The sequence below is a fragment of the Solanum stenotomum genome, chromosome 3, assembly GCF_019186545.1.
Source record: "Solanum stenotomum isolate F172 chromosome 3, ASM1918654v1, whole genome shotgun sequence".
In the NCBI taxonomy this organism is placed as follows: Eukaryota; Viridiplantae; Streptophyta; class Magnoliopsida; order Solanales; family Solanaceae; genus Solanum; species Solanum stenotomum.
The window spans coordinates 10,823,584-10,849,623 of NC_064284.1; the positions used below are offsets into that span (position 1 = coordinate 10,823,584).

At 36.8% G+C, this 26,040-nt stretch overlaps 1 protein-coding gene, 1 long non-coding RNA gene and 3 pseudogenes across 2 annotated transcripts in view; 2 read left to right on the forward strand and 3 right to left on the reverse strand.

Moving 5' to 3' along the window:
- The window catches only part of LOC125860363 (uncharacterized), a 2,561-nt gene extending 1,003 nt beyond the window's left edge, over positions 1-1,558 (reverse strand). Inside the window, exon 1 of the long non-coding RNA XR_007445847.1 lies at positions 1,500-1,558. This is a non-coding gene — a long non-coding RNA (uncharacterized LOC125860363). The remainder of the gene's footprint in view (positions 1-1,499) is intronic.
- LOC125860351 (cytochrome P450 71A4-like) lies at positions 178-1,918 on the forward strand (annotated as a pseudogene).
- A 2,099-nt stretch (positions 1,919-4,017) lies between these two features.
- On the forward strand, positions 4,018-5,374 carry LOC125858658 (cytochrome P450 71A4-like). The gene is made up of 2 exons (XM_049538488.1): positions 4,018-4,920; positions 5,027-5,374. Exons 1-2 carry the CDS (start codon positions 4,018-4,020, stop codon positions 5,372-5,374), a joined length of 1,251 nt encoding a protein of 416 aa, XP_049394445.1.
- Positions 5,375-9,504: 4,130 nt separating this feature from the next.
- On the reverse strand, positions 9,505-16,793 carry LOC125860358 (cytochrome P450 71A4-like; annotated as a pseudogene).
- Positions 16,794-20,994: 4,201 nt separating this feature from the next.
- LOC125858660 (cytochrome P450 71A4-like) lies at positions 20,995-21,692 on the reverse strand (annotated as a pseudogene).
- Between the last annotated feature and the right edge of the window lie 4,348 nt (positions 21,693-26,040).

A 26,040-nucleotide genomic window follows, 5' to 3' on the forward strand; every position in this document is an offset into this window, starting at 1 on the left:
TTTGTGGAATTATACATACTGAATGCTAGTAAAGCTTGCATAAAATTACTACATGCCCCATGGTACTATCAAATAATGGTCCAAGGAAACAATAATGAACCAAGAAAAATATGATTATATATATATATATATATTACATTTGTCTATACTCAATTCTCCAAATTGCTACATAAGAAAATGGAGCTTCCTTGGTATTCTATTGCTGTTCCTCTGTTTGTTTTCATTTTCTTTCTTCATAACTGCTTTACTACTTCCAATAATAATAAAAAAATACCACCATCACCAACAAAGCTCCCAATCATTGGAAATCTGCATCAGCTTGGTTCGCATCCTCACCGTTTTCTCCATAAACTATCAAAAAAATATAGTCCAGTCATGCTACTTCACTTGGGCAGTAAGCCAGTGATTGTTGTTTCTTCTGCTGAAATTGCTCGTGATATCATGAAAACTCACGATCTCGTATGGTCAAACAGGCCTAAATCAAGCATCACTGATGAACTCATTTATGGCTCTACAGACATGACATTTAGTCCCTATGGTGAATACTGGAGACAAATTAGAAGCATCACCGTGCTTCACCTTCTCAGCAACAAAAGAGTTCAATCTTATTGTCATGTGAGAGAAGAAGAAACATCAAACATGATTGAAAAAATCAGGCAAGAGTGTGATTCAGTGATAGATATGAGAGATGTTTTAAGTTGTATGACTAATAACATAATCAGCAGAGTGAACCTAGGAAGGACATACTATGAAGGGGAAAGTGGGATAGCTGTTAAGGCTCTCGAAGAAGAAATTCTTGAACTTCTTGGTCCTTTTAACGTTGGGGATTATATTTCATGGCTTAAATGGGTTAATAAATTTAATGGTCTGGACACTAGAGTGAAGAAAGTAGCAAAAGATATGGATGAATTTCTAGAGAGCGTGATTGAAGAACGCGTCATAAGGGAAAGCAGAATATAGTGCGGGTGAAGCTAAAGATTTCGTGGGCGTTTTGCTGGAAATTCAGAATGGAAAAGAGACTGGTTTCCCTCTTCAAAGAGATTCATTGAAGGCTCTCCTTTTGGTAATTTTGCATCTCTCTTACTACTCCTTATTCCCTTGGCATGTTATTTTTTTTTTAAAAAAAGAAGATATAGTATATTGCTTCATTGTTCAACTTTAATTAATCCACCTAGAGTAAAAATGGAGCTCATAAACTCATTTTTATTTGTGTTTCTCTCAATGCAAAAAGGACTTATTTACTGCTGGTACGGATTCAATATATACAACTTTAGAGTGGATAATGATAGAGCTTTTGAGGAATCCAAGAGCCATGGAGAAATTACAGAATGAAGTGCGAGAATTAGTCCAAGGAAAAGCAGAGGTAACAGAGGACGACTTAGGAAATATGCAGTATCTCAAAGCAGTGATCAAAGAGTCCCTCAGGCTTAATCCACCGTTTCCACTACTAGTTCCTCATGAATCAATGGAAGACGTAAAATTACTAGACTATCACATACCTGCTAAAACTCAAGTCCTTATTAATGCTTGGGCAATCGGAAGAGACCCATTGTCATGGAATGATCCAGAGGAGTACCGACCTGAGAGATTCTTGAATAGTAATATTGATTTTAGAGGACTAAACTTTGAGTTGATTCTGTTCGGAGCTGGTAGGAGGGGTTGCCCAGGAATTACTTTTGCTATAATGGTAATAGAGCTAGCATTAGCAAAGATTGTGTACAAATTCAATTTAGCATTACCACAAGGAATGAAAAAGGAGGATTTGGATATGAGTGAATGTACTGGCATCTCCATTCGCAGGAAATTACCTTTACTAGCAGTGGCAACTCCGTGCGCTAGTTAGTTTTTTTTCCCTTCCATTTCTTATTATGTCATAAAATATAATAATTTGAAACCCATTGGAAAGGGCATTGCAAGAGAATTTCAGAATTCACTGTATGTAAGAAGTGTACTGGTCGACTCCTTTTTTCTTAGGTGTTTTGTATATCTCTTTTATGTTCTCGCTCTACTTGTTTTCATTTTCTTTCTCCATAAGTCGTTCGTTACTACCCGAAAAAAGTTATCACCACCAACTTGGGTCGCAACCTAACCGTTCTCTCCATAAACTATCAGGTCCGTTAGCCATTAGCTTGCATTGTCCTCCTGATCTTAAGCCCTAACCTTTAGTGTCTAAAGAAGATTTTCCACATTAGTTGGAGTTACAAGAGCTAAATACACTTTGCATTCTCTAGAGAGAAACATGCTCTGCATCCCCTAAAGATATCTAGGTTGTGAAAACATGCGAATATTACAGAGCCATAGGGGTAGAGTTCTAGTAAAATAAAAATAAAAAAGTCAAAGAAATAATAGCCATGGGCCAAAATACTTTGCTTATGAAGTTCTTCTTGGCATGCAAACCAAATTTGTGGTAGACAAATTGTGGGTTACTTTTTATTTTGGCACATGACTATTATTTATGACTTTTTCTTTTTCTATCTTGGAGGCCAACTTAACTTTACTATTTTTTTTGGTTCTTATGTTTATAACAACTAAATGAGGTTTAAAAATTAAATGACAATATACATATATAACAAGTAACTCACTATAGCACTCATGAAATGTTCAGGCAAATGCTATCACTGTACCACTATAGAGAGGTTTGACTGTATCTTTATTTATTATTTTGTGGCCGTACAAATTAACTAGTGGAAATATACATACGGAATAGTAGTAAAGATTGCATAAAAATTATGATAAAACGTATGCATCCATTAGCGATCACTGGACTAGGTCCTTCGATAAAATAATAGCGCAGAAAATAAATAACTCAAAGTAAATCAAGCACAAGGATTTTACATGGACACCCCTTGCTCAAGGGAGGTGAAAACCACGACTTGTACTCATATGATTTCAACCCAAACTCCATTTCACTCAAAACTGAGCACAACTTCATATTACAACTTCTTGTAACCTAGGAATTAAACTCTTAAATCCTCCCCCCCTTACTGTAACAACTCTACTACAAAGGAAACTAAGCAATAACTCCATTGCCCACTAAACCAACTAACTCTAGTTGATCTAAACTTCAAGAACCCAACAAGGCTAACTCTTGCCACCAACTCATATCTCAAAGATAGGAGCGTAAACAAGCAGCAACTCTAGTTGACACTCCTAGGCAATTCTACCTAAGAGACATCAAAACAATGATGTAGAGAGGCTTGACTAAAATATAGATGATTTGAGTAACTAACTCTAGTTAATCCGACTCAACCTAAAGACTTAGACAAGCAACAAATCTACTATCCTTTATAATTTAGGAGTAGATTTACAATATAAGAACACAAGAAAAAGCTCAAAAATATAGCAAAAGACGCTTCAGCACTCCATCGGGTCCCTTGTTGAGTATAAGCAGTGTTCTTCCTTGAAGATGGCTTTTTCTTTGTGAGCTTATGAATTTTCAGAATTCACAAACATTGTTTGCCAAAACTTGGCTTGTGTCATTTGAGAAGAAGACTAGTATGAAATGGACACAAACCCTTCGGGCAAAGCCATTGGCTGAGTCTGCTGCTACGATAAGACATGCACCAGCCACAACAGAGTTGGTAGTTGTGGCAGTTTTTAGACAACTATCTTTTTGTTTTTTTCCACGTACGCAGTCTTTCCTCGACAAGATCCCTTGTTAGATCAAAAAGTTTATTAAATCATCAAAACTTCAAATCAGCTCCAAAATAACATTTTCCCTCTTTTTGGTGACTACAAACTTATTCAACTTCCCTTGTTATATCCCGAAGTTTGTTAAATCATCAAAACTTCAAATCAGCTCCAAAATAACAAATTACTATATGCCCCATGACACTATCAAATAATGGTCCAAGGAAACAACGGGCAGTAATTAACCAAGAAAAAAAAACAAAAAAGTTGTTATGTGGTGCTTGTCTCCTTCAATTTATGTGGTGAAGCTTCTATTAATATAATATGATAAAACATTACATATATCTATATTCAATTCCCAATTTCTCATAATTGCTAAATTAAAAAATGGAGTTCCCTTGGTATTCTGTTATTATTCCTCTGTTTGTTTTCATTTTCTTTCTTCAAAGGTTCTTCTTTACTACTTCCAATAATAACAAAAAATTACCACCATCTCCAAGAAAGCTCCCAATCATAGGGAATTTGCACCAACTTGGGTCGCATCCTCACCGTTCTCTCCATAAATTATCCAAAAAATATGGTCCAGTCATGCTACTTCACTTGGGCAGCAAACCAGTGCTCGTTGCTTCCTCTGTTGATGCTGCTCGAGATATCATGAAAACACACGATCTTGTATGGTCAAGCAGACCTAAATCAAGCATCGCTGATGGACTTATATATGGCTCCACAGATGTGCCATTTAGTCCCTATGGTGAATATTGGAGACAAATTAGAAGCATTGCCGTGCTTCACCTACCCAGCAACAAAAGAGTCCAATCTTATCGTGATATCAGAGAAGAAGAAACATCGAACATGATTGAAAAAATCAGGCAAGGTGGTGATTCTTCGAATTCAGTGATAGATATGAGAGATGTTTTAAGTTGTATGACGAATAACATAATCAGCAGAGTGACCACAGGAAGGACATACAATGGAGGGGACAGTGGAATACCTGTTAAGGCTCTTCTAGAAGAGCTTCTTATACTTTTAGGTATATTTAGCATTGGGGATTATATTCCATGGCTTAAATGGGTCGATAAAATCAACGGTCTAGACAGTAGAGTGAAGAAAGTAGCTAAAGATTTGGATGCATTTCTAGAGAGCGCTATTGAAGAAGGCGTGACTAGGAACAAGAAAGCAGAAGGCAGTGCGGGTGAACCTAAAGATTTCGTGGGCGTTTTGCTGGAAATTCAGGATGGAAAGGAGACTGGTTTTCCTCTTCAAAGAGATTCACTGAAAGCTATCCTTTTGGTATCTCTCTTACAACTACTCATTCCATCCTTGGCTTGTCTTGTTTTAATTTTATTTTATTTAAGCATTTTCGTACTGGTATATATCTGTTTTTTTTAATGCAAAGGACTCATTTACTGCTGGGACGGATTCAATATATACAACTTTAGAGTGGATAATGACAGAGCTTTTGATGCATCCAAGAGCCATGGAAACATTACAGAATCAAGTGCGAGGATTAGCCCAAGGAAAAGCAGAGGTAACAGAGGACGACTTAGCTTCACCACAAGGCAGAAGGGGCTGCCCCGGATCTGTTTTTGCTATTGTGGCGATTGAGCTAGAATTAGCAAGGATTGTGCACAAGTTCAATTTAGCATTACCAAAAGGAGAAGAATTGGACATGACTGAATGCACTGGGCTCACTATTCGTAGAAAATCACCTTTGCTAGCATTGGCTACTCCATACTCTACTTAATTAGTTGATATTTTTGCCATATGAAATAAGTGTATTGGTCTACTCTCTTATTTTAACATGTTTGGCAGATAATATTATTATTTATAACTATGTCAAAAAGATAATCTTATGAAATGAATGTATTGGAATATTATTCATTTTTCTTATTACATGGAAAGAAATTATATTTACTACTCGTAAAATTTGCATGTAATTAAAAAGTCCAAAATTTACCTCATTAATCTCGAAAGTCCCATAATACTTGTCAAGAACATTTGTTTGCCAAGTAATTTTAGCCCCCTCCCTTATATCTTGACTTTTTCTTCTTCATTTTTCTGCTTTTTCTTCAAATGGGATGGACCCCAAATTTGCTCCCCGAATAGCTATTTCAACAGAATTTTACCTCTATAGCTATTCACAGAAAATATCCAGGCTTCTTGTTGCAATCAATAATATATCATAGAAATATGGAAAAGTTTTAGTTGGATAGTTAAATATCTAACATCAACAAGTAACACATCTTTTGGTCTTATAAGTTATACGTGTAGAATAGGTTGGTATGTTTGGCATATTAATAGTATTATCCACGGAACATGTTAAAACAGGAAATTTTGCATATAATAAAACGCCCAAAAAGGGAGTAGACTAGTACACTTAATTATTACATATAGTGAAATTATATATTAACCACTAGCTAGACCATGGAGTAGCCACCGCAAGCAAAGGTAATTTCCTACGAACAGCAAGCCCATAGCAAGACCATATTTTTTGGATAGTTTATGGAGACAACGATGAGGAAGCGATCCAAGTTGATGGAGATTACCTATGATTGGAAGCTTTGTTGGAGATGGTGGTAATAACCCTTTTTGTGTGTTTGAAGGGCTAAAGAACCACTGATGAAGAAAGTAAATGAAGGCAAGCAGAGGAACAAGAAGGAAATACTCCATTTTTGTTTTACAAATTAACAAGTATTGAGTAGAAATAGAGAATTTTTGGACTCAAATATATACGTATCTTAAGTATCTTGTTAAGGTTTTTTGCGCACGACACTAATTTTGTGGTTACAGTTCGATTGCGTTATATTTTGCAATTCATAGAATTTTGGTCCAAACTATTAATAGTTGGGTATGCATGTAGGAACGAGAATTGTGCTTTAACTTGGACCAAAATAGTGTGCAAAAATATAGGCATTTAATTTGTATAAAATTGAACAAATATACTCACATTCAATGTGACATAATACATGTAGGATTCCAGGTAGGCTCACTAATCCATGTAGCAGCGTTTATATATCACACATATGACCTGCAATATTCGAGTGGCAAATTTAAAAGTCACAATTATCTATTGAAGTCAAGTTAAGGATCATGTTTATGTATTATGTCTTTATTATTTATTACCAATTTTTATTTTATTATTAATATAAAAAAGAATAAGTACAATGTCATATTATCATTTAGGGAAAATAGCATGGGTTTCACAGTGGTGTTCATAGAACGATAGTGGAATTTTTAGTTTGATAATATATATAGTAATATTTTTTAAAATATTATATTATTATCATATAAATTTATTGAGCGTGACTAAATTTTGATAAAGTAGAGTATGATAAGTTGATAATATATCATGTTTGATTTAATTGTTATTTAAATTTTATTGTATTGTATTGTATTGTATCACTTAAATTCATTGTTAAGTAATAATGAAAAGACTCATTTTATGTAACGCTCGAATTAGTGTAATCGTGTCATTATTTTAATATTTTCTTCTTCTTCTTTACTAATTATTTAATAATTCTATTTAATTTTTTATCCTACTTTTTCATAGTATAGCTCTTTCCATACCATAATTTCCTTATAGACTTATCATCAAAATATGAAAATGTGTTGTTATGTAATGTTCAAGAACAATATTATTTATTTAACTATTAGGCTTTAGTCATTTGTGGCCCCTTAAAATTGTCTGTATAATTCACTTAAACACCTTAACAAACCTTGTTTCTTATTAGACACTCCAATCTTAAAAAATAAGTTCCTATTAAACATTTTTCTGACACTTAATCTAAAGAGAATGTGCGTGTAATACATATGCATATGATGTGGCAAAATGATGAATCAAATGAAGACACGTGACATTTTAATTTAAAATAATCATAAAAATGAATTTTGAATATAACAAAATCCTAAAAGAAAATACTTTAAACTATAAAATAAATAAATTATACACCCCCGCACCCCACCAGGCACCCACCTCAAACCTCTCCATTTCTTCTCTTTCCCTAACAGTTGCCTTGTCCACCATTGTTAACTTTCATTTAGAAAAATTAGAGGTTTTAACATATATTATGAATGAATTTATCATTTTTATTTCTCTGTATGCCTTCTTTCTTATTTACATTTAAATTGATGGTGTTTTCTTAAAAGATTCATTTTTTTAATTTTGATTTCAATATTTTTGTTTGATTTGTGAGGAAGATCGGGTGTGTGTGGGGAGAGGTGAAGAGGGAGAGAGTAAATATTTGACTAATGATCTCTATCTTTTCCGACAAAGTAGATATAGATGGTCTCCGTTTTTCCGACAAAGAAGACAACATAATAATCTCCATTTTAACTACAAAGAACTGGTGATCTCCATCTTTTTTCCTGGAAAAAAGAAGACGGAAGTAGACAATAATTAGATGATTTTTTTTTCTTCAGAAAAGGAAATTTGTGGGGGAAAAAATGGTGATGGATTGTATTGAAGAAGTGGTTGCAGTAGATGTGTGGTTTTGAAAGAGAGGAAGAAGAAAAATATTGTTATTTTTTAAAAATATAATGAGAAATATAAAGAAAAAATTGAAAAGGAAAAGGAAAAACGTTAAAATATTGATTTCACACGCTCATCAAGATGTGAGCTACACTTTTTGTGCCACATCTGCATAAAGTGTCTAATTGGTTCAAATTCGAGAGGGTAGAGGTGTTCAATAGGTACTAATCCTAGTTGAGGTGTGTAAGTAAATTATGCGGACAATTTTAAGGGGCGCAAATGACTTAAGCTTAAATATTACTCCCTCTGTTCCATCATACTTGTCAACAACCTTTGTCAGCCAAGTATTTCTAGCACGTGCCTTTTCCCCTCCTTTATTTATGGACTTTTTCTTCTTCTTTTTTATCCTTTTTTCTTTGAATGGGATGGCGCCAAATTTGCACCTTAATTTTTTTTTGGTAACTACGGTAAAAGATTACCATTATCATCAAAACCAATACAAATAAAGAGCACCTATACTTGGTAATAGAGATTAGGCCTCCTACAAAGTAAAAAATTTAAGTACAAAATAGTTGAACAAAATTCCTACAATTTTGTGTTTTTTTTTAACTACCAAGTAATTGTAATTTCTCCATAATCTCCTATTTGATCTGTGTTGCTGCCTCCTTTGTATGTACAGTCTTGCCTTTGAACTTTTTCCAATTCCTGGCTCTCCATATGTGATATAAGATTGCTCCACAAGTAGCCGCAATAGTCTCCTTCTTAAATTTCTTCCAGTGCATCAACATTATTCTTTTCAGTGTCTGCTTGATCCCATAGTTTTGCAACTCTATTCCTATCCATTGTTTCACCTCTTTCCATATAGCCTGTGCCCACTCATACTTCACGAATAAGTGCATTGTAGTCTCCATGACCTTCTTATCACAAAGGCAGTAATCAGTGTCCTCCACCTGAATGTGTAGTTTCAGTTTCCTCTCCTGCGTGAGTAATCTTCCTTGTACAGCACGTTATGAATCTATGTTTAGGTAGAGCCATAGAGGTCCATACTAGCTCAACAGTTCTCATACGTGGTTGTTGGCCAATTAGTGCTAAGTAACGGCTAGTGATGGAATATTTCCCAGTTTGTGTGAGCATGTATCTTCCTTGGTTATACCAACTAAGCATTTGGACCTTGATTGCATTTTAGCTTCTTCCAATACCAGCTACAATCTGCAGGTGTTTTATGATTCCATATTGTTGAAAATAGTTATTTCAACAGAATTTTACATCTATGTCCATGTAATATTAGTCCCACACGTCAATTCTATCACACTTTGTTGAGGGGAAAAAACACACACTGTCAAATTGATATACAAGGCTTCTTTTCGCAATCAATTATATACTTACCATCTAATTATAGAGAAGCTTTAGTTGGATGGTGAAATATCAAACGTCAACAAGTAACACATCTTATGGTCTTATACGTGTAAAATAGCTTGATGTTTTTGGCATAATAATATTATCTACAGAACATGTTAAAACAGGAAATTTTGCATACAAGAACATGAAAAAAAAAAAAAAAAAAACCTAACAACTTTGTAGACTCGTACAATTAATTATTACATATAGTGAAATTATTAACTAGACAATGGAGTAGCCACCACAAACAAAGGTAATTTCCTACGAACAGCGAGCCCATTGCATTCAGTCATGTCCAAATCCTCCCCTTTTATCCCTTCTGGTAATGCAAAATTGAATCTATACATGAGGTTTGCTAATGCTAGCTCATTCACTAGTATAGCAAAAGGAATTCCTGGGCAGCCCCTTCGGCCAGCTCCAAACGGAATCAACTCAAAGTTTAGTCCTTTGACATCAATATCACTATTTAAGAATCTCTCAGGCCGAAACTCCTCTGGATTTTCCCATAATAAGGGGTCTCTTCCAATTGCCCAAACATTAATTATGGCTTGAGTTCTAACAGGTATGTCATATTCAAGTAATTTTACTTCTTCCATTGATTCTCGGGCAGCTAGAAGTGGATTCGGTGCATGAAGCCTGAGGGACTCTTTGATCACCGCTTTAAGATAGTGCATATTTCCTAAGTCATCCTCTGTTATCTCTGTTTTCCCTTGCCCTAATTCTCGCACTTCATCCTCTAATTTTTCCAGAACTCTTGGATGCCTCAAAAGCTCTGTCGTTGTCCACTCCAAAATTGTATATGTTGAATCTGTGCCGGCAACAAATGCATCCTATGCATTATAAAGAAACACAAATTGGGACGACCGTCAAATGGTAAATATATTAGTAGTACGAATTATATTCAAACTAAATGCTTAAAAGAAAAAATAAAACAAGACACACACTAAAGAGGGAAATTTTACCAAAAGGATAGCTTTCAACGAATCTCTTTGAAGTGTGATACGCTCAAATTACACCTCCTTTCAGAAGCATAAGCGATCGTTATCAAGTAAAGAACCCAACTTGTAGGTTGGGATCGATCCCACGAGGAAAATGGTTTAGACTTTACTTTTAACCAACAATTATATTCAATTAGTCAATTATTTCCAGAAACAGGTAATAAAAAAGGGGGGTTGTGCTTGTGTGAAACAAATAGTAAGACTTAATATTGTAATCAATAATTAGATTCAACTTTGGTTGTTATCAAGATAAGTGAAATAACTAGGGTACACGTGTTCCCCATAATCTCATAACGCAATAATCCTAGTAATAGCAATCTTTTTCTAGTGTATTACATGCAAAGTGATAAGTTAGGTATCTCTAAATCCTTGGTCCGGCATCTAGAGAATTTCACCCCGCACCTTGGTCCGGCTACGTGTGTATAATTTACTAACCCTTACCTTTACCCCATATTAGACATCATAATCGATGTTTGGCTTAGTTATTACTTCGCACCAACCCTTGCCTGCAAGTCTATCTAACATCTGATCTATGAATGGCATAGGGAAGTGGTCTTTCTCAGTCCACGCATTCAACTTCCGGTAATCCATGCAAACCCTCCATCCAGTGACAGGCCTCATTGGAACAAGCTCATTTCTTTCATTTGGAACCACAGTCATACCACCTTTTTTAGGTACACATTGCACAGGACACACCCAATTACTATCTGAGATGGGATAAATAACTCCCGCATCCAGCCATTTGATGATCTCCTTTTTGACTACCTCTTGCATAGGTGGATTTAATCTTCTCTGGTGCTCAACACTGGGCTTATGATCTGGTATGAGTTGGATTTTGTGAGAACAGATACCGGGGGGGATCCCAATAATATCTGCAATAGTCCACCCAATCGCTCGCTTGAACTTCTTTAATACAGTCACCAAACACTCTACTTGCCTTGCATTCAAATCTGCTGCAATGATGACCGGCAAAGTATTCTCTTCGCCTAAATATACATACCTCAAGTGTGGTGGTAGAGCTTTAAGCTCCAATTTCGGTGCCTCCACAATAGATGGTCTTGTGGGTGGGGACTCGCGATTCTTCATGTCTAGCTCATACTTCTTTGGTTTGGACCGGTATTCACACTTATCAAGTGCGGCTACCAACTCATCATACTCTTCAATACCATCACTACCAAAATTCATCATGACTGCTGCTAGTGCCTCAACACCTAATCGCTCTTCAATTTGCACTTCTGACCCACTCTCCACTCTGTAAGTTATAGCAGATACTGTTTGTAGCTCACCATTCTGCTTCATGGATCTACAGATATTGAAAGTTGCTTCTTCATTGTTCAGTCTGAACTTCATCTGTCCCTTTTCCATATCAACCAACGCACGCCCTGTGGCAAGAAATGGTCTCCCAAGGATGATGGGAACCTCAAAATCAACCTCACAGTCAAGGATCACAAAATCCGCCGGAAAGATGAAAGACTCTACTTTCACTAGCACATCATGGAGCACACCTATGGGCCTCTTCACAGTCCGATCAGCCATCAGTAACCGCATTGCAGTGGGCTTTGGATCCCCTAGACCCAACTTCTTGTAAATAGATAAAGGCATGAGGTTGATGCTAGCACCAAGATCACACAATGCCTTAGCAAAGTGTAATAACCCTATAGTACATGGGATCGTGAAAGCACCAGGGTCTTCCTTCTTCTGCACCAGAGATCTTGTAGCAATAGCACTACAATGCTGCAATCTATCATCATCTTCAAAACTCACAGACCTTTTCTTTGTCACCATATCTTTCATGAATTTTGCATATCCAGGCATTTGCTCCAAGGCTTCTATCAAAGGGACATTGATAGAAAGCTGCTTCAACATAGTGATAAACCTGCGATATTTCCCATCTTCAGTCTTCTTCACTAACCTTTGAGGAAAAGGTGGTGGAGGTCTAGGTATGGGAACCACTTTCTGAGGTACCTCCACTTCTTGTTCTGTCACAACCTCTGACTCCTCTCTAACTTTCACCACATCATCTTCTTTTCTATTCTCAACTTCTACCATAGACGGCATAGGTGGATCTACGGTTTGCTTGCCTCCTCGAGTGGTAATTGCCATACAATGCCCATCATTCTTTGGATTCTGGATGGTGTTGCTAGGAAGAGTGCCAGGTTGACGCGGGTTCACTGTAGTAGACAACTGCGTCATCTGCTGCTCTAGATGCTTTATTGACACTGCATGGGCATCAACCTTTTGACCAATACCAGATAAGTCGTTTCTCATCTCCTTCACATTCTCATCAGTGGCATCAAACCTTCTCATCATCTTCTGCAGCATATCTTCAATACGCGTCATATTACCTCCAACTTCCCTAGCACCAGATTCCCGATTTTGAGGGGGAACATAGGGTCCAACCCGATCGTTTCTGTTGCCATAGTTGTTCCTGTTGTAGTTGTTGTCGCGATTGAAGTTCCCATCTCGGACATAGTGACCCTCTCGGTTGTAATTTCCATAGTTCCGACCTTGGTTCCCTTGACCTTGGCGCCAATTTTCCGTGTTGGATCCTTGGGCGTTTGGTCGGAAACCCCCCGTCTGATCATTCACCGCATAAGTGTCCTCTTCATAGTAACACTCCTCAACTGGTGGTGGAGTTCTAGTTAAGTAATTTACAGCATTTACCTTTTCTGCTCCTCCACTCACATGCTTCAATACCAACCCCAACTCTGTCCTCATCTGAGCCATCTCCTCACGAATATCATCTGCAGAGTTAACAGTAGCATTATGAACAGCAAATGTGTTTCTCCCAGTATCTGACCTTCTAGTGCTCCACGCTTTATTATTGCGAGAGATCCTCTCCAATTTTTCAGCAATCTGTGCGTATGTACAATCACCATATGAACCTCCAGCAATAGTGTCAAGTACTGCTTTATTGTTATCATCCTGTCCTCGATAGAAATATTCCTTCAGTGACTCATCATCAATACGGTGATTTGGGACACTTCTTACGAAAGCAGTGAATCTGTCCCACGAGCTACTCACAGACTCTCCAGGTAATGCCACAAAATTGTTGACCCGATCTTTGTGATTGAGCTTCTTAGATACTGGATAGTACTTTGCTTTAAATACCTCTGCTAGTTGGTCCCATGTGAAAATTGAGTTATAAGGAAGCTCAGTGAACCATACTGCAGCATCGCCTGTCAGTGACAGAGGGAACACTCGTAACCCAATGACGTTCATATCCAAGTCTGGTCTGCCTACACAACTTTTGCAAACCACCCTGAGCTTGGCTAAGTGAGCATGTGGATCCTCCGATGGCGATCCTGAAAATAAGCCTCTTGCTGTAAGCATCTGCATCAAACTACTAGTCACCACAAATGTGTGCCCTGGGGGTAGAGGAGGTAGGACGATGGGTCCATCGGAATCTGCTATGTCGACGTTGCCCCGATAGTTGTCATGGTGTTGTGGGCCTGGTGGACCATGCACTCTCATTGCATCTCCCAATTGATTTTCAGCTAGACCCCGGTTTTCCCCACCAACTACTCTTGGCTGCTGTAACTCAACTGCTTCATCTAGATTTCCTCCGATAGGATGAACTGGAAGTCCTTGATTGTTCATTCTTCGCAAAGTTCTGTTCAACTCTGGATCGTACGGAGTAAGTGGTTCGCCTTGGCTCCGTGTACTTGGCATACACTAGAGTCTGAACCTGAGAGAGACAAAAAAAAAAAAAAAAATAAAATTAGGAAATATTTGACTAACGTTCAATATTGTAGTTAAAACTAAATCTAAAAGCCAGTTTCCCCGGCAGCGGCGCCAAAATTTGATACGCTCAAATTACACCTCCTTTCAGAAGCATAAGCGATCGTTATCAAGTAAAGAACCCAACTTGTAGGTTGGGATCGATCCCACGAGGAAAATGGTTTAGACTTTACTTTTAACCGACAACTATATTCGATTAGTCAAATTATTTCCAGAAACAGGTAATAAAAAGGGGGGTTTGTGCTTGTGTAAAACAAATAGTAATAAGTAATATTGTAATCAATAATTAAACTCAACTTTGGTTGTTATCAAGATAAGAGAAATAACTAGGGTATACGTGTTCCCCATAATCTCATAACGCAGTAATCCTAGTAATAGCAATCCTTTTCTAGTGTATTACATGCAAAGTGATAAGTTAGGTATCTCTAAATCCTTGGTCCGGCATCTAGAGAATTTCACCCCGCACCTTGGTCCGGCTACGTGTGTATAATTTACTAACCCTTACCTTTACCTCATATTAGACATCATAATCGATGTTTGGCTTAGTTATTACTTCGCACCAATCGACACTAGCCTATTAGATAGTATCACACTAAATCTATGTTGATAATTCTTTTCTTGTTAATTACCTCCTTGGTCCGGCAAGTAGTAACAAGGCGAGTTCTAACGTTGGCCACCGTTAAAAAGACTTCTAAACGAAAGAATTATCAATGCATGCAAAATACTAGTCAAGAATTGCTTATTTACTATTCATACTTTGTTAATTGATCATGGTTCCCACAACCCTAGTTGTGGATTTAGTTACTCATATTAGCAAGAACACAATTCATAATTGTAGATGGAGAAATCATGAACTTACGTAAAGAGAATAATAAACCCAGAAAATTAACTTGAATTGCAAAGCCAAAATCTTCAAAACGAACTTGGGAAATCAATAATTGCTAGGGTTGCAAATTAATCTCCAAAGTTACAAAGCAAAAATAGAATAATAGTGTCTAACCCCCAAAAACGAGGTTTACATGCCCTATTTATAGAAAACAAATTCTAAATAAAAAGGAAACAAATTAAGGAAAGTTTTGTTCAGGTACGCGTCTTCGATCCACAAGACTGACTTACGGACAGTTGATTGATCTACGGTCCGTAAGTCCCTTCCGTCACTCGGGACTTAGAAAATATTTCAGCATCCAACCATCAGCTTCTCTGAAGCAAACGACGGACCAGCAGCACGGACCGTAGATCGATTCCGTAGCTCCATACTTAGAATCTTCAAAAATCAGGTACTGGAACCCTCACAGTCTCACTCTACGGATCAACAGTGCGGTCCGTAGATCATTCTACGGACCGTCAATGGGCACCGTGGTTCCACACTTGGTCAGATTTCCCTGATTTGTCCTCAACACATTCCTGCTGATCTACGGTCATTACCTACGGACCGTGAATTGACTTACGGTCCGTAGATGGCCTCCGTGGATGCCTTTTTCTGCATTTCCTTCAGCTATCTCTAAACTTCCGCGCCTGAACACCTTTCCTGCAAAACATGATAAAACATATAAAAACCAATATAAAAAGGCCCTAGACACACACGACTTGTAAGTGAAATGTATTAGAAATACCGTAAACTCACGGTATATCAAATTGGAAAACCAATCTCCTTTCCATTCTGAATTTCCAACAAAACGTCCACGAAATCTTTAGCTTCACCCGCACTGTATTCTGCTTTCTTGTTCCTAATCACGCGTTCTTCAATCACGCTCTCTAGAAATGCATTCAAATCTTTAGCTACTTTCTTCACTCTGTTGTCCAGACCATTGATTTTATTGATCCATTTAAGCCACGGAATATAATCCCCAATGTTAAAAGTACCTACAAGTACAAGAAGTTCTTCTAGGAGAGCCTTAACAGCTATTCCACTTTCCCCTTCATTATATGTCCTTCCTATGTTCACTCTGCTGATTATATTATTAGTCATACAACTTAAAACATCTCTCAAGTCTATTTCTGAATCACACTCTTGCCTAATTTTATCAATCATGTTTGATGTTTCTTCTTCTCTCACATGACGATATGATTGGACTCTTTTGTTGCTCAGAAGGTGAAGCACCGCAACACTTCTAATTTGCCTCCAGTATTCACCATACGGACTAAAGCCCACGTCTTTGGAGCCATAAAAGAGTCCATCTGCCATGCTAGATTTAGGTCTATTTGACCAAACGAGATCGTGAGTTTTCATGATATCGCGAGCAGCATCAACAGAGGAAGCAACTATCACTGGCTTAGTGCCAAAGTGAAGTAGCATGAGTGGACCATATTTTTTGGATAGTTTATGGAGAGAACGGTAAGGAAGCGATCCAAGTTGATGGAGATTGCCTATGATTGGAAGCTTTCTTGGAGATGGTGGTGATAACCTTTTTTGTGTGTTTGAAGGACTAAAGAAGCACTGATGAAGAAAGAAAATGAAGGCAAGCAGAGGAACAAGAAGAAAATACTCCATTTTTGTTTTAGAAAGAAAGAAAATCAAGAATATTTGGACTCAGTTATCTCTTAGTACGTAAGACAAATTGTGTGGTTACAGTTGAATTGCGTTATCTTTTTTGTCGTTCAATCAATAGAACTGTCAATTTTGGCTACCTTGAAAATCTTCTCAAAATCTATAGGCTTAATACACCCCTTACACTTGAAAAGATATTCAATTTAGATACTCACGGATGTTATAAAAATAAATAGTTCTAATCATGTTCCAATTAAACACCTGAACTCCTATACGGTTTATTTAGATATTTTATCTCAAAAAATATTCAATATGATTACATACTTGTGTTCCTCTGCATATTTTTGCAAAATTTCCAAATAAAATCATCAATAATCATGTTATGTTAAAAGTAAAGATCAACAAAGTTAAAACTTGAATTACTAAAAAAATTCTATAAAATTTATATGGACTATTATAACACAAATTAGGTCAGCTAAGGAAGTTGAAAAGGATCCAGTCAACAGGAACAAAAGGGCCTCAAAACCACCTGAGAAGTTATCAGTCTTTAGCTGGAAGTCTGGGTAACTAGGGATCTCGGGTAACTAGAGTGGGTTAGGTTAACTATATATGGATAATATCTCATATTGTTACTTAATTATGAGCTTTTTTCATAGAAAGTTATTTAATTTTAATTTTTTAACATAGTCAGTTAATTTTGATTTTTAACTCAGAAGTCATTCAATTATAAATATTTTTCATAGAAAATCACTCAATTGCAAGTGTTTTACTTACAAAGACACTTAACTTATTTAATTAATTTTTTAAATAAAATTTATTGATATGAATTTTGTTTTCAAAATTAAAATTTTAAGAAATAAAAAAACATCATTTAAATGACTAATTCATATATACACATTATATCTAACCCGTTTTATACGTACTGTTGTACAGAGGCGTATCTAAGGAGGGTTATGATCCCCTCCCTAGATAATATATAGTAGTGTTGTATTTTTAAAAAATATTGAAATATAGATGTGTGAACCCACACTCGGAGTATCACATAATGTGATTATGACTGGGTGCACCTCTTTCCGCGAGGTTAGAAATTTGAATTTTATTTTTATCTTATTTCATGTTTCTTTCTAAAATTAGATAACACTTCTCTAAGTGGTAATTGGTAGCACTTGTTACATTTTAATTAATTCAACATATATATATATATATATATATATATATAATTAATTTTAGACCTATAATTTTAAAATTTTAACGATTTTCACTAAGAAAAATCTAAACGTCAAACCGATCTAATATATATCATAGATCAACCTTCTTATAATAGTGCACCCATTATCTCAAAATCCTGAATACGCCTCTGTTGTTGTAGTCATTGTTCTTGTTGAGGAAGATAATCTTCACAGGCATTCAAAGATGCCATTGAATTTGTTTCTCCAGTTTCAGTTTCATCTTTCTTCTGCTGCCTCTTCTTCGTATAATAAAAAAGTTATTTTTCATATTGAGTTGAATGATTTTCACTTTTTTTCTATGTTGTAATTTTAGGAGAAGTTTGGTAAGTAAGAAAAATTTTGGGGGAAAAAAAGGGTAAAATAAGAAGGTCATTATAATATTTCAAGCGGAGCGAATCATTAAATAATTTAAATGATATCTTTTTATTTTTTTAAATTTTAGTTATAAATAAAAATTACATGTCTACAAATTTTATTTAAAAAATTAATTAAATAGATTGAGTGACTTAGTTGAATGACTTTGTGTGAAAAGAGCTCATAATTGAGTGACTTTATATGGAAAAAAGTTCATAGTTGAGTGAATTTCTATGAAAAATGTCTAATAATTGAGTTATCATTTGAGATATTATCTCTAAGTACATACAAGGACGGGATATTAAATAGTTGGTAGCAGGGGCGGTCCCACGTGGGTTCCAGGGGTTCACCCGAACCTCCTTGAGAAAAAATTACACTGTATATAAGATAAATTTTATGCATTTATGTAGATATATTAATTTTGAACCCTTTCATGAACATGATGTAAGTTGTAGCATAGTAGTAGATCTCCTTTAAAGACTACCCTTGTGTTCGGGGTTTAAGTCCCATTTTGAACATTTTATTTTTTAGCTTCTCTTCCTTTAGTTTCACGAACAATCTTTCACCTTTTTTATTTTTTATTTTTTTAAAAAAATTGCTAAAAAAGTAGATTTAAACCCAAAAAATCCAAACGTCCTAAAAGGTCCCTTGTAACGGAATTAACTTTTTGTACCTATAAACTATATACTACTACTTCCTTAAAAATGTGTTTTGTTGGCTTATTTACACGTTTATACTTTTATTTTTCAAACCCCTAAATGAAAATGTTGAATCTGCCACTAGCTGATAGAGGTATTTTGTACGTAGGCTAATATTGTTAGAATTCACTTTCTCTCCCCACTATCCGTTCTGCTCCTCCCTCTTTTCTCAGACTATGCCCTCTCTGTCTTATTTCTCTCTTTGCTTCTCTTATGTAATCCTTTTTCTTGATTTCTATTTCTTTTCATTGTAATTGCAGTTTCTAATTCAATCAAAAGTCCCTGTTCATTTGAGTGTTCAATTCGTTTGTAGAAAGTTCACTACATTACACCCTTTGAAAAAATAGAAAATCTGAAGAATTCGAAGGGTTAACTTGTAAGTAATTAAATGCACTAAATTCAATATATGGATCATGGACCATATTCATCTATCAATGCCTCTAGCTACTTGGTGAAAAATAAACAGACATATGTTTGAGACATTGTATTCTACCTCTACGAGATTTCCGAAGGACGTTCCTCGGCAAATTTTTATTTGAATGAGCGCAAATCAGATCTACAAATGGAGAGAAGCTTATAGAGGCCATCTTCAAGTCTCCATTTCAATAGGACCTTCCCTATTGCTCGATCCTTTACAAGACAAAAATAAGGATGGTTTATGTGCCAACTTGACGTTAAGAATGCATTTTTACATGGTGAGTTACAAGAAGAGGTATATATGGCTCAACCTACTAATTTTATTGATCCGCAGTTTCATGATCACATGTGTTGTTTACATAAGGCGTTGTATGGTCTCAAACAAGCCCTTAGGCTTGGTTTGAAAAGCTCAGTTCAACATTACTTCTCCTTGGCATTAGTAGCTCTAAGTCAAATACTTCACTATTTGTTTATTCATGTGGTTCCAACATTACTGTTGTGTTGGTTTACGTGGATGACCTTATAGTGACAGGAAGTTCTACTGAATTCATAAATACTTTCATTCAGAAGTTGTCCTTTGACTATTTTGTAAAAGATCTAGGAGACTTGCATTATTTTTCAGGTGTGGAGGTTATTTCTTCTCCTGCTGGTTTAATATTATCTCAAACCAAATAAATAAGAGACATTTTACAGGGAGCTTATATGAATGGTGCACGACCCATTTCAACTCCTATGGTCTGTGGGTTGCAATTATCCAAGTATGTAAGCATATCCTTTGAAGATCCAACACTATATCGAAGCCTAGCCGGGACTCTTCAGTATATCAACATTGCTAGACCAGATGTATCCTATTTTGTTCACAAATTATGTCAATTTATGCATTCTTCTATTGTTACTCATTTTCAAGCGATAAACCGAGTGCTGCATTATTTGAAAGGGACTATGCATCTTGGTTTACAACTTCAACAATCTCTAACACTAGTTGTCAATGGCTTCTCTGATGCGGACTGGGCAGAGTGTCCTGGTGATCAGTAATCCACTCATGGTTATTATATTTGTCTAGGAGTTGTTGCACTATTAGTACTGAATCTGAATATCGAGGTCTAGCTACTGCTACAGTTGAGATTGCATGATTACAACATATTTTACAAGAATTACATGTTCATTTGCCTAAACCTCCTAAGCTCTGGTGTGACAGCTTATCAGCTACTTATCTTACTGCCAATTCAATCTTTCATGCTCGTACAAAGCATATTGAGTTGAATTTTCATTTTTTCAGTTGCCTCAAAGGATATGGAAGTCTGTTACATCAGCTCAATAGATCAAGTAGTTGATACTTTACCTAAAAGTCTACCGGCTCAGCAGTTTTTTGTTCCTTCGAGACAAGCTCACTATTACAACATCACAGTTTCGCTTGTGGGAGATGTTAGGATATCTACTAATTCTAGATAAAGATGGGAGGATTTTAAATATTTGTATATAGTGATTATAGATAGAGTTTAGTACTCTTTCAAATATTTGTATATAGTGATTATAGATAGAGTTTAGTACTCTTTCAATTCCCTTAGAACTCTTAAGTCCTTCATAGCAAAGAAGGAACACATCAAAAAGAAGAAATCTGCAAAAAATAACAAAAAGGAAGCAGACCAACACTTATTATCATATAGTAAAATTATTAACCACAAGCTAGACCATCGAGTAGCCACCGCAAGCAAAGGTAATTTCCTACGAACACCGAGCCCAGTCATGTCCAAATCTTCCTCTTTGGTAATGCTAAATTGAACTTGTGCACAATCCTTGCTAATGCTAGCTCATTTATGATAATAGCAAAAGTCATTCCTGGGCTGCCCCTTCTGCCAGCTCCAAAAGGAATCAACTCAATGTCTTGTCCTTTGACATCAATATCACTAGTCAAGAACATTTCTGGCAGGTACACCTCTGGATCATCCCACGATAATGGGTCTCTGCCGATTGCCCAAGCATTAATAAAGACTTGAGTTTTAGCAGGTATGTCATAATCAAGTAATATTACTTCTTCCATCGATTCTTGAGGAACTAGAAGTGGAACCGGTGCATGAAGCCTTAAAGTCTCTTTGATCACTGTTTTAAGATAATGCATATTTCTCAAGTCATCCTCTGTTATCTCTGTTTTCCCTTGGGCTAATCCTCACAATCACCCTCTTTTCCTGCAACATACAGACACTCCAGATAGCTCTTTAATCCCCCTCCAGTTAACTGGATCTGAGAATTATGCACTATGGAGTAGGTCATTCAGGATTGGGCTTGTAGGTCGTAGCAAGTTAGGATTTGTTGATGGTCGATTTCCTAAGTCTATGTTTGAACCTGTATTGCATGATCAATGGGAAAAATGTAATGTTGTAGTTTTATCTTAGATTATGAATGCTGTAAGACCTGGGCTTTTGAGCTCAGTTGTGTATGCTTCAGATGCAAGCAAGGTATGGCTAGATCTAAGGGAGAGGTTTGATACTGTTAATGGATCCAGAGTGTTTCATCTTCACAGAGAAATTCACTCACTTGTTCAAGGAACTATGTCTATTGCTGATTACTTTTCCAAACTGAGAGATCTCGGATGAGTATGATGCTATCATGCCCTGTCCCTCATGTCCTTGTCCTGAATCAAGGAAATTTGGTAAACATTATGAATACCAGAGGTTACTACAATTTCTCATGGGCCTCAATGACTCATATTCCCCTCCTAGGAGTCAAATTCTTATGATGAGCCCTGTTCCCACATTGAACAAAACATATGCTCTTCTCATGGACCAAGAGTCTCAGAGAAATATAGTGCATTCTGCTTCTCTGAGTGTAGGACTCAGTTCAATTGAAGGCTCAGCAATGTATAGTCACAAAGGTCCAGCCTACCACACATGGTCCAGTAGTAGCATCTCCATGTCTGGTAGAAATTATAGTGGTAGTGCAAATACTTCTGGGACTTATAAAACTGGACAAAACACTTTGCAATGTACTCATTGTGGATGCAAAGGGCACTCCAAAGAGCAATGCTAAAAAATTGTGGGATATCCTGCTGACTTTAAGTCAAAAAGGAAAGATTCCTCTTCAGGTGCCTCTGCACATCAGGTTGAAAGCTCATCAGATATTGGGCATACAGTTAATGCAACTTTTGGTTCCCAAGTTGGTGCTCTTTTTACTCAAGATCAGTACTAACAAATCCTTCAGCTACTGTCCAAGAATGGCTCTAGCAATGATGTGAATTCACCTGCCAAAGTGGCCTCTGTAGATGCAGGTAATTCTTCTGTAAACCTATGTTCTCATGTTCCAGATAAATGGCTAGTAGATACTGGTGTCACTCACCATATTACCTCTACTCTTGACACACTAGTCACTAGTAGTGCAATTCCTGCTGGTTCAAACAATTATGTGCATCTACCTAATGGAAATAAAGTAGCAATATCTCATGTAGGCAACACATGCCTACTGGCCAACCAAACTGTATCAAATGTGTTATACCTGCCTTCATTTAAGGTTAACTTAGTATCAGTCACCAAGCTCACTAATGAACTCAACTGCATGGTAGCATTTTTTCTTGACTTGTGTTTATCAAGATCTCTCGACTGGTCACGTGAAGGGGATTGGTAAGGAGGATCATGAACTCTATATACTAAAAAGGGGACCAACTCAAGCTCCAAAAAGGCTGGTTCATAGCACTAGAAGGTCTAGTAGTGAAAGTCATACCACCTCTAGTACTCAGTCTGCTGGTTTACCTATTGTGTCTGAGTCTGCTAATGTATGGCATAAGAGACTACGTCATGCTCTTATTGATGTAATAAGGAAGCATGACTTCCTTAGTTCCTTAAAGTGTAAGGACAACACTCATTGTACAGTGTGTCCAATTGCTAAGAACACCAAGCTTCATTTTCCTGTAAGCACTACTATGTCCACAAATATGTTTGATCTGTTACATTGTGATATATGGGGGGCCATACAGAGTGCCCACCTATAATGGAAAAAGGTTCTTTGTTACTATTGTGGATGACTATAGTAGATAGACTTGGGTGTTTTTAATTAACTCCAAAGCTGATACTATAGTAGTTTTTACACAGTTTCTCAAACATGTCACTAATGTTTTCCCCACTAATGTCAAAACTCTGAGAACAGACAATGGGTGTGAGTTTTTTAGTAATGAGTTTAAAGCATTGTTAAGCACCCTAGGAATTATTCATCCAAGTTCTTGTGTTTACACACCACAGCAAAATGGTGTTGCTGAAAGAAAACACAGAACCATCCTAAATATTGCCAGGTCCCTCAGATTTCAAGCCTCAATCCCACTCAAGTACTGGGGTGAATGTGTGTCCACTGCAGTGTATATGATGAACAGACTTCCATCCAGGATTTTTGGTTTTCTTTCCCCATATGAGAAACTGTATATGTACCCCACTTCCTTGCTACATATGAGAGTGTTTGGTTGTTTGTGTTATGCTGCTCAACCTAAAATTCTAGATGAGTTCTCTCCAAGGGTAATTCTTGCAGTATTCATAGGGTATTCATCAACACATAAGGGCTATGTATTGTATGATCTTCACAATCATTCATTATTTGTGAACATGAATGTTGTGTTTCATGAGCATTTGTTTCCCTTCAAACATGCCCAAAAGGGCTCCAGCCCTATGTTTCCTGTGATTACTATACTATCTTCAGATGATGCTAACTCAGGTGGTGTCGATCCTGCTGTTCCTCATACTTCTGAGGTTGACACAATGGTTCGGGGGGTTGACCATGTGTCTCATATGCCTGCTTATGAGGTAGACACAATGGATCAGGTTATTGATCATGTGTCTCTTATGCCTGTTTCTCCTCAGGCTCCAGCTGCAACACCTAGAAAATCCACCAGGGCTTCTAAGCCTCTTATATGGCTTCAGGACTTTGTTACTCATCTGGAAGGAATGTTTGCACTTATCCAATTGCTAATCAACTCACTTATTCCCATCTGTCTAAAACATATCAGCAAGTATTGCTTGCCTACTCAGTTATCTGTGAGCCTAAATCCTTCTCAGAAGCTGATGTTGATCCAGCTTGGGTAAAGGCTATGAAGTTGGAGATTGATGCCTTAGAGAACAACAAGACATGGAGTATTGTTGATTTTCCCCCTGGCAAGAAGTCCATAGGTTGTAGGTGGATCTACAAAGTCAAATATTTGTCTTCTGGAGCTATGGAGAGACTTAAGGCCAGACTGGTTGCTAAGAGTTACAGTCAACAAGTTGGTCTTGACTATGGAAAGACATTTAGTCCAGTAGCCAAAATGGTCACTGTTAGATCCTTAGTGGCACTGGTTGCATCTAGAGGCCGGTTTATCTATCAAATAGATGTCCATAAAGTATTCCTGGTCTTAATGATGACTTGATAGAGGAGGTGTATATGGACATTCCTAGTGGGTTTACTAGACAGGGGGAGACTCACAAGGTCTGCAAACTACACAAGTCCTTATATGAGCTTAAACAAGCACCAAGACAATGAAATGTGAAATTGACAGAAGCTCTTGTAGATATGGGATTCAAGCAGAGTCACTATGACTATTCACTGTTTACAAAACTAGTTGGTGGTGATACTGTAGCAATATTAGTGTATGTAGATGACTTGCTGATCACTGGCAACAATCAACAACTACTATGTGATACAATACTAGATATTCAAAAGAAGTTCAAAATGAAAGATCTGGGAGAACTAAAGTTCTTTCTAGGCATTGAAGTGTCTAGGTCTAACAAGGGAATACTAATTTCACAAAGGAAATATGCATTGGAGCTAATATCTGAATCAGGCCTAGGGGTAGCTAAACTGGCCTGCACTCCATTGGAGTTGAATCAGAAACTCACCTCAATTAAATATGATGAGCATATCAAGAATGGAGTAGCTAAAGATGATAGTATTTTAGTTGATACTGCTAAATACCAAAGGCTGATAGGAAGACTTTTGTATCTTACCATGACAAGATCTGATATTGCATTCTCAGTGCAAGTATTAAGTCAATTCAATCACTGTCCTAAACAGTTACATATGAATGCAGCTCAAAGGGTAGTCAGGTACATCAAGGAAGCACTTGGTTTAGGATTGTTGATGCCTGCAGAAGAGACTACTGAACTTACAGCCTATTGTGACTCTGACTGGGGTGTATGCTTGAAACCAGGAGGTCAGTTACAGGGTATATAGTAGAGTTTGGAGGAGGGCTTATTTCTTGGAAATCAAAGAAGCAGGAGACAGTGTCAAGAAGCTCAGCAGAAGCAGAATTTAGAAGCATGGCAGCATGTGTTGTTGAAATAACCAGGTTGATTGGACTGTACAAAGAACTAGGAATCAAGGTGACTCTGCCAGTAAAACTAATATGTGACAGCAAAGCAGGTATTTAAATTGCAGCCAACCCCATCTTTCATGAAAGAACAAAGCATTTTGACATTGATTGTCACTTTGTTAGAGAAAGGATATGCCAAGGAATGTTGAAAACTGAACATGTAAACACTAAGGACCAGCTAGCTGATCTACTAACTAAAAGTCTTGGAAAGATTCAACACAGTGTATTGAGGAGCAAACTAGGAATGAAAAATATATGTCAACCATAAGCTTGAGGGGGAGTGTTGATCAATGAAGG

Coding starts and splice junctions, on each gene's coding strand:
- LOC125858658 (XM_049538488.1), top strand. CDS start 4,018: ATGGAGTTCCCTTGGTATTCTGTTATTATTCCTCTGTTTGTTTTCATT. Junction 4,921..5,026: donor CACTGAAAGCTATCCTTTTG/GTATCTCTCTTA, acceptor TTTAATGCAAAG/GACTCATTTACTGCTGGGAC.